The following is a 17,006-nucleotide window of genomic DNA, read 5'->3' on the forward strand; positions in this document are numbered from 1 at the left end:
CCCAATTCAGTTGCCACTTGATTCACTTCTCATACTCCAAAAGTTTGTTGACCTCTCTTATTGCCGCGACTTGTTGTCTCTCCTCCCATTTGTTTTGTTTTGTGGTTCTGTAGCTTTCCCCTACCTTTACCATAATTTTTGTGGAGTTACCTGATAGAACAGAGATAAATACATACATTCAGTCAACAATGTGGTAACCAGAATTTTATTTCATACATAGATACCATTAGTCAGGTGTTATAATAGGTTTACTAAGTATTGGTTGAATAAATTAAGAAGTGCTATTTTTATGCAAAAATTTAGCTATCCTAGTTAGTACATTATAATGGATGTTTAGTATCTCATACTTATAGTTTACTAGGTAAAAGACCACCTCTCTTTCCCCTCCTTATTTCTGCTAAACTTTCCTACTTAGTAGAACATTGCTTAAGGAAGATGGGAAATAGGTTTAAAATAAGACATATGACGGTGGAGAGCATACCTTGTTTTAAAGCTTAGGTTGGGTTTCTTTCCTTTTGCATCATAATCTCTTCCCTAGAGAAAGATTTCTTTATGATTTTGTCAGTCAGTTACAAAAGGTTGTACAATTATAATGCCCAAAGTGACCCCAGAAATCATCAGATTTAACCCTTTGATTTATAGGAAACTGAGAATCAGGCTGTCTTGGTTCAATTCCTGGCTCTACTACTCGCTTTGTACATTTCTTAATTGTTTGGCCTCAGTTTCCTCATCTGTAAAATGGGAATAAAAATACCACCGATATCATAGAATTGTTGTGAGGATTGAGATAATTAATTTCAAGTTCTTAGTACAGTGCCTGACACATAGTAAGAACTCCATATATTTTTATTTATCATAATAAGCCACTAAGTTAGTAGTTTAGCTGGGCTCTGGCCTCTCAGTTTAGTATGCTTAATACATACTTAGGAATTATAAAACTTTTTCCAAGTTAGCTACCATTATTTTCTCTCCTTCATCTCCTCCTTTGTTTAAAGATGATTGCATGATGATATATAGTCCTCTTTCAAGCTAAATGTACTCTTAGCATTTCACCCATTACCACATTTGTAAGGACTTCCCCTGAATAGAAAATTTTAAATTTAGTCATTCCTTTTAGTTTTTTTATGGCACGTTCAGGTGTCACTTTTCCTGTAAAGTTGAGTGGTCTCACAGAAGTGAATTTTTTTAAGTTACAATAATGCACTCTGCTTCCCAGCATAAGTGGGTTAAGTGCCACCCTGGCTTGGGCTGGGCTTAAAAGCAAAAGAAAAGCCCCTGGACAACCAGAGAGGAAATATTCACATAGCTCTATGTGGATAAATTACAGACTACCCTCCCTGTTCTCACTTGTGCTGTAGGGGACAGAGACGTTTGATTCAGATCCTTTGAACCAGCTGGACATCTGTGGGACACCATCTGATACAGGGAGGTGAGTGCTGCAGAGTTTGATAACCCAAACACTTGCAGATTAGGTCTCTTCTTCTATTATGTAAGGGTGTTTTTCTGCTTTCTTCAGTAAAATTATGGGTCAGAATTAACCTTAGAATTGCTCCTTAGACTGGTTGTTGATGGTTACAGGGAATCTAATCTTTTGGCAGTAAATATTTTAAAATGCTGGGACTGGAGTGGGAAATCATGGAGGACAGTGGTCAGGGGCTGCAGAAAATATATGAACATAATGGATTTAACTTTCTGGAAACTCTAGGCTATAGAAAATTAGACCTAGGAGGTTCAGAGGAAAATCCTTGTGTGTATTGGTGTTTTGTGGCAGGAGGACTGAGGGAGAGTAAATCACTAATAGTTACTGCTTAATTTTGATGGAAAGAGTCTAGGCTTTGGAATAAGACAATCATAGGTTCAAATCCAGCTAAGCCATTTACAAACTATAAGATTTTTGGACTGATTACATAATATTGCTGAGCTTCAACTTCCATATCTGTAAAGTGGAGGTAATAATACCAACTCTGCAGAGATTTTAAGAGGGACAGATGTAATTTGTAATGTAATCAGCACTTTGTAGACTCTCACTATCGTCATGGTTGTGTTTTTGCCAATCTTGCTGTTGGCTGTCTCAAAATGTTCATTGTATGAAAGCACCCTGAACCTCAAATGGGTTTATAGACTTTGAAATTGAATGTAGTTATCTGACAGTTCTTTTAAAAAATAGTTGAGATATAATTGACTTATTATATTAGTTTCAGATGTACAACATGATTTGATATCTGTATGTATTGTGAAATGATCACCACAATAAGTCTAGTTAACATCCATCACTATACATAGTTACAGAATTTTTTTCTTGTAATGAGAACTTTTAAGATCTACTGTCATGGGACTTCCCTGGCAGTCCAGTGGTTAAGACTTCACCTTCTAAGGCGGGGGGTGTGGGTTCAATCCCTGGTCGGGGAGCTAAGATCCCACATGCCTCACAGCCAAAACCAAAACATAAAACAGAAGCAATATTGTAACAAATTCAATAAAGACTTTAAAGATGGTCCACATCAAAAAAAAAAAATCTGTTGTAGCAACTTTCAAATATACGATACAGTATTGCCAACTATCGTCACCATGTTGATAGCTCTTAATCTCATTTTGGGCAAGGTACATAATCCAAAAAGAAAGGATAGTATTATTTATTAGGCTGAAATTGCCAATATTTGACTGTTTTAGACTTATGAAAAGAGCAGTTTTGTATGATTCAACGTAAAAGTGTATTGCTCTCCCTAGAATTTACTACTCCTTTGCTCATCCTTTAAAGACCAATCCCACACTCTGCATAGTTTGTGGCACAGTATGAGTATCAACATACATTAATTGAGTGAATGTATGAATGAATGAATGAATGAGTGAAAGTAAGGTCAGCCCTGGGAAAAATCACATAGTGATACATTTTTATACAAGTGAAATAAGATAAAACAGCATCCAGGACACAGCCTTGAGCGGGAACTGAATTGCCAAAGGACAGCCGAGGTAGGGGGGGTGTTTGTGTGTGTAATGGGAGCCTGCTAGAGAGTGGAACAGCCATTCCATTGCTTTTGCTTCGGTCATATGAGACAGGATGTTGGGAGGCAGGGATAATTTAACATCAACGGGCAGGGGCAGTGTCTCTTCCTTTGTTTTCTCCCTCCTACCTTGTCTCCAGCCACTGCTATAGTCAGCAGTAATTACTTGGATTTATTTCCAGTCATTCTACTCCAAACAGTAGCTCCGACTTTGAAGATAAGACACCACAAATTACTTAAGTGGCATCACTTTATATTCTAAGAGTCCTTTGATTCAGCATGGAATATTCATAGCGTTGTTTGAGAATTCCAGGACTCCATTAAATGCTGTATTCAAATGAGGCACCACTAATGAGAAACTGTATATTTCTAGGAAGTGCCCTCTTAGTGAAGACCAGTCATTCACAGCTGCTGCATTTTAAAAGTTTAGGGCTGATAACCCAGGCAATGAAGGAAATGGTTTGATGGTTCTCCTTAAGAGCACAGGATAATCTTTGTGAATTTTCTGCAGCCCGTAGTCTCGCTGCACCCAGAATTGCTCAGATTTGGGAGGGTTGATTCACCTCATGTAAGACTTCATGATACTGATATATTTAAACAAAGGCGGGATAGTCTTTTCTAATGACTAGAAGAAGGCTTATATCCCTTTTTCAGGGTCTCCCCTTCTGCTAAATTAGTAACCAGAAAGGGCTTCATAGAATCAGAGCAATCATGGAGATTTTGGGTTTTGAGGTATATTTCATCAAGGCCGTGGTGAAGTTTGAGGTCCATAAAGTTGCCCTCTTATAGAGTATAGCTGACGCTTGAACAGCATGGATTTGAAATGTGTGGGTCCACTTATATGTGGACTTTTTTTCAATGGTAAATACTATAGTACTACACTATTCGTGGTTGGTTGAATCCACGAATGCGGAACCTTGGATGGCGAGGAACCACATATATGGACGGAAGTTATGTGAGTGGATTTCTGACTGTGTGGAGAGCCAGCACCCCTAAAGCCCACATTTTTCAAGGTCAACTGTATATTGCTCCAGCAACAGAAAACTTCATCATTTCCTCCCACGGATCATACTGGATGAACACTGCCAACTTTTGTCTTCTTTAACCATCAATGTTTTACATTCTGTGGTGACCTCTCTTTTCTGTTCCCAAAATCTCCTTCCATTTAGGATACAATTAGTTGAATAGATTCATGCAGCTAAATGGCAATGTTGATTTTCCAGATCCAACTCTCTTGAGTTTATTCCCAGGCTTCCTTGGATGGAGTTTGGAGAGAATTCAAGTTCTTCAATTACCCTTTTACCAGTACATTCTTGATTTACTCCCACAGTTAACTAGGATAGCCTCTGTGCACAGATTTTGCTGGTTGAACTCTCAATTGAACTTATTTCTGAGTTCCTGGGAGGCACCTCACATTTGTTCGCACTTACTACCAACAAGCAGTCACATGTGGTGGTTCTCTGCTGTGTGAGGGGAAGTGGAAAAGGCACTGGAGGACAAACAGGCATTATCATCATCCTAGCAACGCTTGTTGGCTTTCCCCAGTCGTCAGCTCTTTCCTCTCCATGGACACTCTGTGCTCTCCTTGTACTACTGTAATTACAACACTTACCAGGTGATATTTTCTATTACTGTCCATGCTTCTGTCTCTGCAAGTAGATCACTGGTCCTCAAGCCTTTTATCTTCTGCAATTTTTCCAGCTTTGTCTCTGGGTATAACTTAGTACTGTTGCTTTTTCTTTTTTCCTTTAAATTTATTTATTTATTTATTTTTGGCTGCGTTGGGTCTTTGTTGCTGCATGTGCGCTTTCTCTAGTTGCGGTGAGCGGGGGCTACTCTTCCTTGTGGTGCGCGGGCTTCTCATTGCGGTGGCTTCTCTTGTCGTGGAACATGGGCTCTAGGTGCGTGGGCTTCAGTAGTTGTGGCACATGGGCTTCAGGAGTTGTGGTGTGTAGGCTTAATAGTTGTGGCTCGCGGGCTCTAGAGCGCAGGCTCAGTAGTTGTGGCGCATGGGCTTAGTTGCTCTGTGGCACATGGGATCTTCCCGGACCAGGGCTCGGACCCGTGTCCCCTGCATTGGCAGGTGGATTCCTAACCACTGAGTCACCAAGGAAACCCTGTTGCTTTTTCTTAAGGCCTAAAAAAAATTCACAAATAATAGGTTAGTGTTCTCACTATAAAGGAAGAAAGCAATAGCTACAATTAATTAAAATATTTTATATACATAAAATATTCAATATTTAATATTGATAAGATTTTTAAATGCAAAATCCTGTATTGGAATAACAGTTTGAGCTTTAGCACCTGTAATTATTTATTCAATTACTGAGAATGTCAGCCTACATGGTTGGGCCTCCCTACCTTTCCAGTATGCTTTTAGATCTTGTAAAGGCATGTCTTTTGGCTAAGAATTAGAGAAAATTAAGACAACATTGTGAATAGTTAGACGTTAAAAATACTATTACTGGGATTTCCCTGGCGATCCAGTGGTTAGGACTCTGCACTTCCATTGCAGGGGGCACGGGTTCGATTCCCTACTTGGGGAACTAAGGTCCCACATGCCGTGTGGCCAAAAAATAATGCTATTACCGTTATAATTAATTTTCAAAGAACACGTTTATTCTTCACTGAAAAACTTAAAAATTTTTCCCTTTAAGTTTTATACTCATTTCAATCAAAATAGTTATTTTTGGAGAGATTAGCTATAGCTCTTGAATAACGGGCATTAACTATTGCTGTTATGTAACCAGTCTCTTACTGTTTCATGATGGTATTTTTATTATTATGGATCCAAGTTCTCATTCTGCTTTATTTTGCCTTAGGCATTTTCAGTTAGGTATTTCACTTGGTTTGTGTGTGAGAAAATGTTATCCCTGTGGTTTTGTCCAGAAATGCTGCATGGGATTTTTTCTAAAATGATTTATTTTGTTGAGCACTCTCCTTTTCCCCGCCCCATGATGATATGTCAGCTGAAAATGTAGCATTTATTTCTTCCTGAAAGGGAGGTATTGCTTTTACATTTGCTATATCCTGAGACTATCTCACCATCTCATCTGGGATGAGATGAGGAGCCAGTGCCAATAGTCTTTTATTCTAATTATTCCACGAACAGTAGTGAATGTCTACCATATACCAGGCACTGCCTTCAACACTAAGGCTTCATAGAGGCATTAGAGAAGCTCCACTCTTCAGAAGCTCCCTATCTGTAGAGAAGCCAACAGATAAACTACTAAACGCCATTCTGTGTGCCGTGTGCCACAGTACAGATGGCATGGAGAGTGGGTGGGACACGGGAGGACTGGCTGGCCGAGTCCATCTGGGAGTTGAGGGAAGGCATTTAGAGGTTAGCCTTGAGCTGAGTCTGGAAGGATGGATTAATTTTCAGGAATAAGGAGGAAATGACATTCTAGGCAGAAGGAGCCACATGGACAAAGTGTGGAGATGCGAAATCGCAGGGTGCTTTTGGGAAATTATGAGATGTCCCATTTGGCTGGAGTGCTCAGGAACTGAAGCAGAAACTCGAGGACTGTACTCTTTCTGGAGTATATTCTTGGTGGCTGGTGCACTTCCTGTATTATATAGTAGAATGACTTGTGGACAAAATAAAATGTTGACTGAGGTTAATGGAGTAATTATGAAGGGATCTGGGTGATGATAACCTAATAAATAAATAAAACAAAATAAAATATAATATAAAATATATAAAATAAAATACCTTTCCTCAAAATTCCCAGAATCTGTTTGTCACTGGAAATAGAGTTGTTGAAAAGAGATAGGAAGCAAACTCATTCTTTTTTTTTTTTTTCATTTTAACATCTTTATTGGAGTATAATTGCTTTACAATGGTATGTTAGTTTCAGCTTCACAACAAAATGAATCAGCTATATATATACATATGTTCCCATATCTCTTCCCGCTTGCGTCTCCCTCCCTCCCACCCTCCCTATCCCACCCCTCCAGGCGGTCACAAAGCACCGAGCTGATCTCCCTGTGCTATGCGGCTGCTTCCCACTAGCTATCTACCTTACGTTTGGTAGTGTATATATGTCCATGCCTCTCTCTCGCACTGTCACCGTTTACCCTTCCCCCTCCCCATAGCCTCAAGTCCATTCTCTAGTAAGTCTGTGTCTTTATTCCTGTTTCACCCCTAGGTTTTTCATGACATTTTTTCCCCTTAAATTCCATATATATGTGTTAGCATACGGTATTTGTCTCTCTCTTTCTGACTTACTTCACTCTGTATGACAGACTCTAGGTCTATCCACCTCATTACAAATAGCTCAATTTCGTTTCTTTTTATGGCTGAGTAATATTCCATTGTATATATGTGCCACATCTTTATCCATTCATCCGATGATGGACACTTAGGTTGTTTCCATCTCCTGGCTGTTGTAAATAGAGCTGCAATGAACATTTTGGTACATGACTCTTTTTGAATTATGGTTTTCTCAGGGTATATGCCCAGTAGTGGGATTGCTGGGTCATATGGTAGTTCTATTTGTAGTTTTTTAAGGAACCTCCATACTGTTCTCCACAGTGGCTGTATCAATTTACATTCCCACCAACAGTGCAAGAGGGTCCCCTTTTCTCCCCACCCTCTCCAGCATTTATTGTTTCTAGATTTTTTGATGCTGGCCATTCTGACTGCTGTGAGATGATATCTCATTGTAGTTTTGATTTGCATTTCTCTAATGATTAATGATGTTGAGCATTCTTTCACGTGTTTGTTGGCACTCTGTATATCTTCTTTGGAGAAATGTCTATTTAGGTCTTCTGCCCATTTTTGGATTGGGTTGTTTGTTTTTTTGTTATTAAGCTGCATGAGCTGCTTATAAATTGTGGAGATTAATCCTTTGTCAGTTGCTTCATTTGCAAATATTTTCTCCCATTCTGAGGGTTGTCTTTTGGTCTTCTTTATGGTTTCCTTTGCCGCTCAAAAGCTTTTAAGTTTCATTAGGTCCCATTTGTTTACTTTTGTTTTTATTTCCATTTCTCTAGGAGGTGGGTCAAAAAGGACCTTGCTGTGTTTTATGTCATAGAGTGTCCTGCCTATGTTTTCCTCTAAGAGTTTGATAGTTTCTGGCCTTACATTTAGGTCTTTAATCCATTTTGAGCTTATTTTTGTGTATGGTGTTAGGGAGTGATCTAATCTCATACTTTGACATGTAGCTGTCCAGTTTTCCCAGCAGCACTTATTGAAGAGGCTGTCCTTTCTCCACTGTACATTCCTGCCTCCTTTGTCAAAGATAAGGTGACCATATGTGCGTGGGTTTATCTCTGGGCTTTCTATCCTGTTCCATTGATCTATATTTCTGTTTTTGTGCCAGTACCATACTGTCTTGATTACTGTAGCTTTGTAGTATAGTCTGAAGTCAGGAAGCCTGATTCCTCCAGCTCCGTTTTTCGTTCTCAAGATTGCTTTGGCTCTTCGGGGTCTTTTGTGTTTCCATACAAATTGTGAAATTTTTTGTTCTAGTTCTGTGAAAAATGCCAGGGGTAGTTTGATAGGGATTGCATTGAATCTGTAGATTGCTTTGGGTTGTAGAGTCATTTTCACAATGTTGATTCTTCTAATCCAAGAACATGGTATATTTCTCCATCTATTTGTATCATCTTTAATTTCTTTCATCAGTGTCTTATAATTTTCTGCATACAGGTCTTTTGTCTCCTTAGGTAGGTTTATTCCTAGATATTTTATTCTTTTTGTTGCAATGGTAAATGGGAGTGTTTTCTTGATTTCACTTTCAGATTTTTCATCCTTAGTGTATAGGAATGCCAGAGATTTCTGTGCATTAATTTTGTATCCTGCTACTTTACCAAATTCATTGATTAGCTCTAGTAGTTTTCTGGTAGCATCTTTAGGATTCTCTATGTATAGTATCATGTCATTTGCAAAGAGTGACAGCTTTACTTCTTCTTTTCCAATTTGGATTCCTTTTATTTCCTTTTCTTCTCTGATTTCTGTGGCTAAAACTTCCAAAACTATGTTGAATAAGAGTGGTGAGAGTGGGCAACCTTGTCTTGTTCCTGATCTTAGTGGAAATGCTTTCAGTTTTTCACCATTGAGGACAATGTTGGCTGTGGGTTTGTCATATATGGCCTTTATTATGTTGAGGAAAGTTCCCTCTATGCCTACTTTCTCCAGGGTTTTTATCATAAATGGGTGTTGAATTTTGTCAAAAGCTTTCTCTGCATCTATTGAGATGATCATATGGTTTTTCTCCTTCAATTTATTAATATGGTGTATCATGTTGATTGATTTGCGTATATTGAAGAATCCTTGCATTTCTGGAATAAACCCCACTTGATCATGGTGTATGATCCGTTTAATGTGCTGTTGGATTCTGTTTGCTAGTATTTTGTTGAGGATTTTTGCATCTATGTTCATCAGTGATATTGGCCTGTAGTTTTCTTTGTGACATCCTTGTCTGGTTTTGGTATCAGGGTGATGGGGGCCTCGTAGAATGAGTTGGGGAGTGTTCCTCCCTCTGCTATATTTTGGAAGAGTTTGAGAAGGATAGGTGACAGCTCTTCTCTAAATGTTTGATAGAATTCGCCTGTGAAGCCATCTGGTCCTGGGCTTTTGTTTGTTGGAAGATTTTTAATCACAGTTTCAATTTCAGTGCTTGTGATTGGTCTGTTCATATTTTCTATTTCTTCCTGATTCAGTCTTGGCAGGTTGTGCCTTTCTAAGAATTTGTCCATTTCTTCCAGGTTGTCCATTTTATTGGCATTGCTTGTAGTAATCTCTCATGATGTTTTGTACTTCTGCAGTGTCATCTGTTACTTCTCCTTTTTCATTTCTAATTCTATTGATTTGAGTCTTCTCCCTGTTTTTCTTGATGAGTCTGGCTAATGGTTTATCAATTTTGTTTATCCTTTCAAAGAACCAGCTTTTAGTTTTATTGATCTTTGCTATCGTTTCCTTCATTTCTTTTTCATTTATTTCTGATCTGATTTTTATGATTTCTTTCCTTCTGCTAACTTTGGGGTTTTTTTGTTCTTCTTTCTCTAATTGCTTGAGGTGCAAGGTTAGGTTGTTTATTCGAGATGTTTCCTGTTTCTTAAGGTAGGATTGTATTGCTATCAACTTCCCTCTTAGAACTGCTTTTGCTGCATCCCATAGATTTTGACTCGTCGTGTCTCCATTGTCATTTGTTTCTAGGTATTTTTTGATTTCCTCTTTGATTTCTTCAGTGATCACTTCGTTATTAAGTAGTGTATTGTTTAGCCTCCATGTGTTTGTATTTTTTACAGATCTTTTCCTGTAATTGATATCTAGTCTCATAGCGTTGTGGTCGGAAAAGATACTTGATACAATTTCAATATTCTTAAATTTACCAAGGCTTGATTTGTGACCCAAGATATAATCTATCCTGGAGAATGTTCCATGAGCACTTGAGAAAAATGTGTATTCTGTTGTTTTTGGATGGAATGTCCTATAAATATCAATTAAGTCCATCTTGTTTAATGTATCATTTAAAGCTTGTGTTTCCTTATTTATTTTCATTTTGGATGATGTGTCCATTTGTGAAAGTGGGGTGTTAAAGTCCCCTACTATGAATGTGTTACTGTCGATTTCCCCTTTTATGGCTGTCAGTATTTGCCTTATGTATTGAGGTGCTCCTATGTCGGGTGCATAAATATTTACAATTGTTATATCTTCTTCTTGGATCGATCCCTTGAGCATTATGTAGTGTCCTTCTTTGTCTCTTCTAATAGTCTTTATTTTAGAGTCCATTTTGTCTGATATGAGAATTGCTACTCCAGCTTTCATTTGGTTTCCATTTGCATGAAATACCTTTTTCTATCCCCTTACTTTCAGTCTGTATGTGTCTCTAGGTCTGAAGTGGGTCTCTTGTAGACAGCATATATATGGGTCTTGTTTTTGTATCCATTCAGCCAATCTGTGTCTTTTGGTGGGAGCATTTAGTCCATTTACATTTAAGGTAATTATTGATATGTGTGTTCCCATTCCCATTTTCTTAATTGTTTTGGGTTTGTTATTGTAGGTCTTTTCCTTCTTTTGTGTTTCTTGCCTAGAGAAGTTCCTTTAGCAGTTGTTGTAAAGCTGGTTTGTTGGTGCTGAACTCTCTCAGCTTTTGCTTGTCTGTAAAGGTTTTATTTTCTCCATCAAATCTGAATGAGATCCTTGCTGGGTAGAGTAATCTTGGTTGCAGGTTTTTCTCCTTCAACACTTTCAATATGTCCTGCCACTCCCTTCTGGCTTGCAGAGTTTCTGCTGAAAGATCAGCTGTTAACCTTATGGGGATTCCCTTGTGTGTTATTTGTTGTTTTTCCCTTGCTGCTTTTAATATGTTTTCTTTGTATTTAATTTTTGACAGTTTGATTAATATGTGTCTTGGCGTATTTCTCCTTGGATTTATCCTGTATGGGACTCTCTGTGCTTCCTGGACTTGATTAACTATTTCCTTTCCCATATTAGGGAAGTTTTCAACTATAATCTCTTCAAATATTTTCTCAGTCCCTTTCTTTTTCTCTTCTTCTTCTGGAACCCCTATAATTCGAATGTTGGTGCGTTTAATGTTGTCCCAGAGGTCTCTGAGACTGTCCTCAGTTCTTTTCATTCTTTTTTCTTTATTCTGCTCTGCAGTAGTTATTTCCACTATTTTATCTTCCAGGTCACTTATCCGTTCTTCTGCCTCAGTTATTCTGCTATTGATCCCATCTAGAGTATTTTTCATTTCATTTATTGTGTTGTTCATCATTGTTTGTTTCATCTTTATTTCTTCTAGGTCCTTGTTAACTGATTCTTGCATTTTGTCCATTCTATTTCCAAGATTTTGGATCATCTTTACTATCATTATTCTGAATTCTTTTTCAGATAGACTGCCTATTTCCTCTTTATTTGTTAGGTCTGGTGGGTTTTTATCTTGCTCCTTCATCTGCTGTGTGTTTTTCTGTCTTTTCATTTTGCTTATCTTACTGTGTTTGGGGTCTCCTTTTTGCAGGCTGAAGGTTCATAGTTCCTGTTGTTTTTTGTGTCTGTCCCCAGTGGCTAAGGTTGGTTCAGTGGGTTGTGTAGGCTTCCTGGTGGAGGGTACTAGTGCCTGTGTTCTGGTGGATGAGGCTGGATCTTTTCTTTCTGGTGGGCAGGTCCACGTCTGGTGGTGTGTTTTGGGGTGTCTGTAGACTTATTATGATTTTGGGCAGCCTCTCTGCTAATGGGTGGGGTTGTGTTCCTGTCTTGCTAGTTGTTTGGCATAGGATATCCAGCACTGTAGCTTGCTGGTCGTTGAGTGAAGCTGGGTGCTGGCGTTGAGATGGAGATCTCTGGGAGATTTTCACCGTTTGATATTATGTGCAGCTGGGAGGCCTCTTGTGGACCAGTGTCCTGAAGTTGGCTCTCCCACCTCAGAGGCACAGCACTGACTCCTGGCTGCAGCACCAAGAGACTTTCATCCACAGGGCTCCTTAATTTGGGATGATTCGTTGTCTATTCATGTATTCCACAGATGCAGGGTACATCAAGTTGATTGTAGAGCTTTAATCCGCTGCTTCTGAGGCTGCTGGGAGAGATTTCCCTTTCTCTTCTTTGTTTTCACAGCTCCCAGGGGCTCAGCTTTGGATTTGGCCCCGCCTGTGCGTGTAGGTTGCCGGAGGGCGTCTGTTCTTTGCTCAGACAGGACGGGGTTAAAGGAGCCGCTGATTCGGAGGCTCTGGCTCACTCAGGGCGGGGGGGGGGGGGGGGGGGGGGGAGGGCGGTAGGGGGGGACGGTAGGGAGGGTCACGGAGTGCGGGGCGGGCCTGCAGCTGCAGAGGCCGGCTTGACGTTGCTAGCCTGAGGCGCGCCGTTCGTTCTCCCGGGGGAGTTGTCCCTGGATCCCAGGACCCTGGCAGTGGCGGGCTGCACAGGCTCCCCGGAAGGGGGTGTGGATAGTGACCTGTGTTCGCACACAGGCTTCTTGGTGGCGGCAGCAGCGGCCTTAGCGTCTCATGTCTGTCTCTGGGCTCCGCACTTTTAGCCGCGGCTCGCGCCCGTCTCTGGAGCTCCTTTAAGCAGCGCTCTTAATCCCCTCTCCTCGTGCACCAGGAAACAAAGAGGGAAGAAAAAGTCTCTTGCCTCTTCGGCAGGTCCAGACTCCCCCCCCCCCCCCACTCCCTCCCAGCTAGCCACGGTGCACTAACGCCCTGCAGGCTGTGTTCACCAACCTCAGTCCTCTCCCGGCGCTCCGACAGAAGCCGGAGCCTCAGCTCCCAGCCCCGCCCGCCCCGGCGGGTGAGCAGACAAGCCTCTCGGCTGGTGAGTGCCGGTCGGCCCCGATCCTCTGTGCTGGAATCTCTCCGCTTTGCCCTCCGCACCCCTGTTGCTGTGCTCTCCTCCGCGGCTCTGAAGCTCCCCCACTCCGCCACCCGCAGTCTCCGCCTCCGAAGCTCCCCCACTCCGCCACCCGCAGTCTCCGCCCGCGAAGGGGCTTCCTAGTGTGTGGACACTTTTCCTTCTTCACAGCTCTCTCCCGCTGGTGCAGGACCCGTCCCTATCCTTTTGTCTCTGTTTATTTTTTTCTTTTGCCCTAACCAGGTACGTGGGGGGTTCCTTGCCTTTTGGGAGGTCTGAGGTCTTCTGCCAGCGTTCAGTAGGTGCTCCGTAGGAGTTGTTCCACGCGTAGATGTATTTCTGGTGTATCTGTGGGGAGGAAGGTGATCTCCGAGTCTTACTCTTCCGCCATCTTCCCGGAAGTCCTCTGTACTTTTTCTGGTATGATTTTAGCGTCACCATCTTCCAGCTTCCCAGCCACAGAATTACAGGTGCCTGAAATTCTACCTTTAGAGATTCATTCTTTGTCTCAGGCTTGCTTTCCTTTTGACTTGCACAGACACCAGAGCTACCCTGTAAGTCGTCTTAGTCATCAACCTTCTAGTAAGATTCTTTGCTGGAAATAGGTGAAATTGGGGAAGATAACAAAATGTGAAGAAGGCAGTTCATCAAATATTGAGGGTAAGGAAAAGGGACACAATAAAAGCAGTAATAACAGTATCATAGGGGAAGGCTGCAGTGGGGATCCTGAACTTTGACCTTCTTTACACTTTGGGCAATGAATGGTTGTTAATGTTGTTGGTGCACTTGGAGGATGAGTTGGGTGTTGTGAAGCAGTCCTCTTTTCTCCTTTCAGCATTTCAGTGCATTGAGGCCATGCAGACCTGCTTCACTCAGGACCAGCTGGTGGTGGAGTGGCAAAGCTCTGCTCTGGAGGTGGATACATGGATGATTGAGTGGGTCCCAGATTTGGACTCAGAGTCCTCAACCATTTCCTGGGAATCTGTGTCTCAGACCAGGAACTGGGCAATCCAGCAGGGTAGCCAGTGCAGAGCCCACAAATTCCCTCTGTGTAGGATTCCGTTTCATTTTCATCAGTTTTTAAATCCTTAACTTTGGCTTCAAAACTGTAAATGTGAGTAATAGAATTTGACAAGCTAGGGCAAGCTTAAGGAAGTGTACTTCTTGGCATTTCCCAGCAATACTAGAATAGGAAGCCATAGGTATCAGACCAGGCATCTGGCATGTTTCCAGGTGGGAAACACCATCTTGACACCCACCATCAGAGAGCTCTTCCCAGATATATTGATCACATGGATAACACCAGAGTTTGTATCCCATCTGTCCTACCCAGGGCACCTCCTTCAGTTCTGGTTGCCTGTTTCAGATCTAGGCCCCTTCCCCAGGTGATTGATACAGGGAATAGCCTTCTTTTCAAGAAAGCCCCTGCTCCATGTAAGACACATAAGTGAGGCTTTACTCTCCAACCATTTCTTAATACTTAATAGCATCCACATGAAGAGTTATGCTTATGTAGGGATGCAGACAGAAGAGGTACAATTTATGGTACCTGAGTTCTCTAGGGTGATACGCTATTGAAGAAGGGTTAAGTTTATTCTGTAGTGCCCCCAAATCATGTAACAAAATCAGTGATGGAGGAGAGACTGGAGCTCTTACTTCTCCTTTCCTGGGTGGCTCTGTCATTTTGTCAGAGTGGTGCAGGTTTAGTTCTAATAATTAATTTAAAAATGTTAGAAATGGAATAGACATTAGAGACCATCCAACCTAACTTCCTTATTTTCCATATGTGGAAACTATAGAAAAATAAAATATCTTCTGTAAGTCATAGGACATAAGTCTTAGTCTAGCTTTCCTTCTTCTATGCCATGCTCTGCACCTAATGCTTGTTTCTCTCTCTTCCCACTCTCTCTGTCCCCATCTCTCTCTCTTTCTCCCTCTCCTTTCCTCTCCGTCTCCCTCCCTCCCCAACCTTCCCTCTCTCTCTCTCCCCCCTCCCCTTTTTCCACAGATGAACTAAAACCTTTCCGGTGCTATAACATCTCTGTGTATCCAATATTGCAAGACCGAGTGGGTGAGCCATATTCTATCCAGGCTTATGTCAAAGAAGGTGGTATGTATGGACAAGTTTCTGTTGAGGAAAGGAAGCACTGGGGCCTGTCCAACATTTACACAAGGCTGTGAAGGCCTGTAGCTTGTTCACAGTTGCTTTAGTGCCCATCCGTGCTGCACCTTAGCTCGTAGTAAGCTATGTATGTTTGACCCAGTTGTGGTCACGGTATGGATTCACTGAATTTTTTTTTTTTGGCTGTGCTGTGTGGCATGTGGGATCTTAGTTCCCCGACCAGGGATCGAACCTGCACCCCCTGCATTGGAAGCGTGGAGTCTCAACTACTGGACCACCAGGGAAGTCCCTGGATTCACTGAATTTTAAAGCTGGAGTAGACATTAGAGATCAAGTCCAAGCCCTTCATCTCACAAATGGAAAATTGAGGCTCAGAGAGGTGAAATAACTTGCCCAAGTCACAAAGAAACTCAGTGCAGATAGCGCTGTAAGCAGAAACAACATTTAGCTAAGACCAAGTTAGGAACCCTAAGAGTTATTCGTAACTTGGAGATGCTAAAACATTATTTATTTTTAATTATATAGTGATAAGCCAGGGTTTTATTGGCAAACCACTCAGACTGTATCTTTTTGAAAGTTAACATCTTCCAGATTCAACCTTAGGAAATATATCCTGTCACTCAGAGGTAGCCCATGGAGGCATACTCTTTAATTGTTTGATAATAGCTATTACAGGTATGAATGAAAGAGCTGGGCTCCAAATCAGAGTGAGAGGTCTTGTTCTCTGGTCTTGGACACTGCTTCCCTTCCTGTTCAAGATGGATGATTCTAGACAACAATTTTCTCAAACAAACTGATTCATCAGTTCCCTACTCTGCCCCCACCTCCCACCCCCAGCACTGATTAGTCTGAGGACTGGCCAGAGATTTTGTGGGGCAAGGATCTGCTGGGGTGTAATTCGGTGTTTATTATTTATCTCCCTGTCCTATAAAGGTCCATCAGCAGGTCCCATGACAAAGGCGGAGAACATTGGTGTGGAGACAGTCACAATTACATGGAAGGAGTCCCAAGAGTCAGAGAAACGGTTTCATCAACAACTGTACCATATTTTACCAAGCTGAAGATGGAAAGGAATTCTGTAAATGAGCTTATCGACAAGTTGAAAGAACCCCAAGCCCCAGATAGATGCTATGAATACACCTGCTATAGGGGTGACTCCCATGGCTGGTGCCCTGCCACCTTGCAGGAATCACTCAGCTTCTTTGAGCTTCTCTGAAAATGGGGCCAAGGGCACCCACCTCTTGAGTTTTTTAGAGTCAGGTGAGAGTGAAATGACTGTACCTGAGAGTCCGGTAGGAACCAGAGGGCTTGATATAATTTGTGCCTATCAGGCCGTGAACAGGTGGGCCTTCTGGGAGCTTCCTGACCTCTATTCCAGAGTGGGGCATAACCTGGATTAAAGGCTGGAGGGGGACAGACCCTGTTTCGTGGCACTTACTTCAGTGCAGGACCCTTTACCATGACTCCTACCGCCCAATGCTTTTTTCTTGCGTCTACAATATTGCCTAACATCCTGAGTTCTGGGCTGGGCTTGGATTCCCATTTAGGCTAATTTGTTGTTGTTGTTGTTACAGTAGAATAC

The 17,006-nt window shown here is 41.5% G+C and overlaps 1 protein-coding gene across 1 annotated transcript in view; it reads left to right on the forward strand.

Annotated features, from left to right (window-relative positions):
• The window catches only part of IL31RA (interleukin 31 receptor A), a 58,332-nt gene that overhangs the window by 30,755 nt on the left and 10,571 nt on the right, over positions 1-17,006 (forward strand). Inside the window, 4 exon segments of the mRNA XM_060146305.1 lie at positions 14,138-14,320; positions 15,311-15,412; positions 16,358-16,427; positions 16,429-16,502. Coding sequence (XP_060002288.1) covers positions 14,138-14,320; positions 15,311-15,412; positions 16,358-16,427; positions 16,429-16,502 — 429 coding nt within the window.

This window comes from Lagenorhynchus albirostris, chromosome 3, assembly GCF_949774975.1.
Source record: "Lagenorhynchus albirostris chromosome 3, mLagAlb1.1, whole genome shotgun sequence".
NCBI lineage: Eukaryota > Metazoa > Chordata > Mammalia > Artiodactyla > Delphinidae > Lagenorhynchus > Lagenorhynchus albirostris.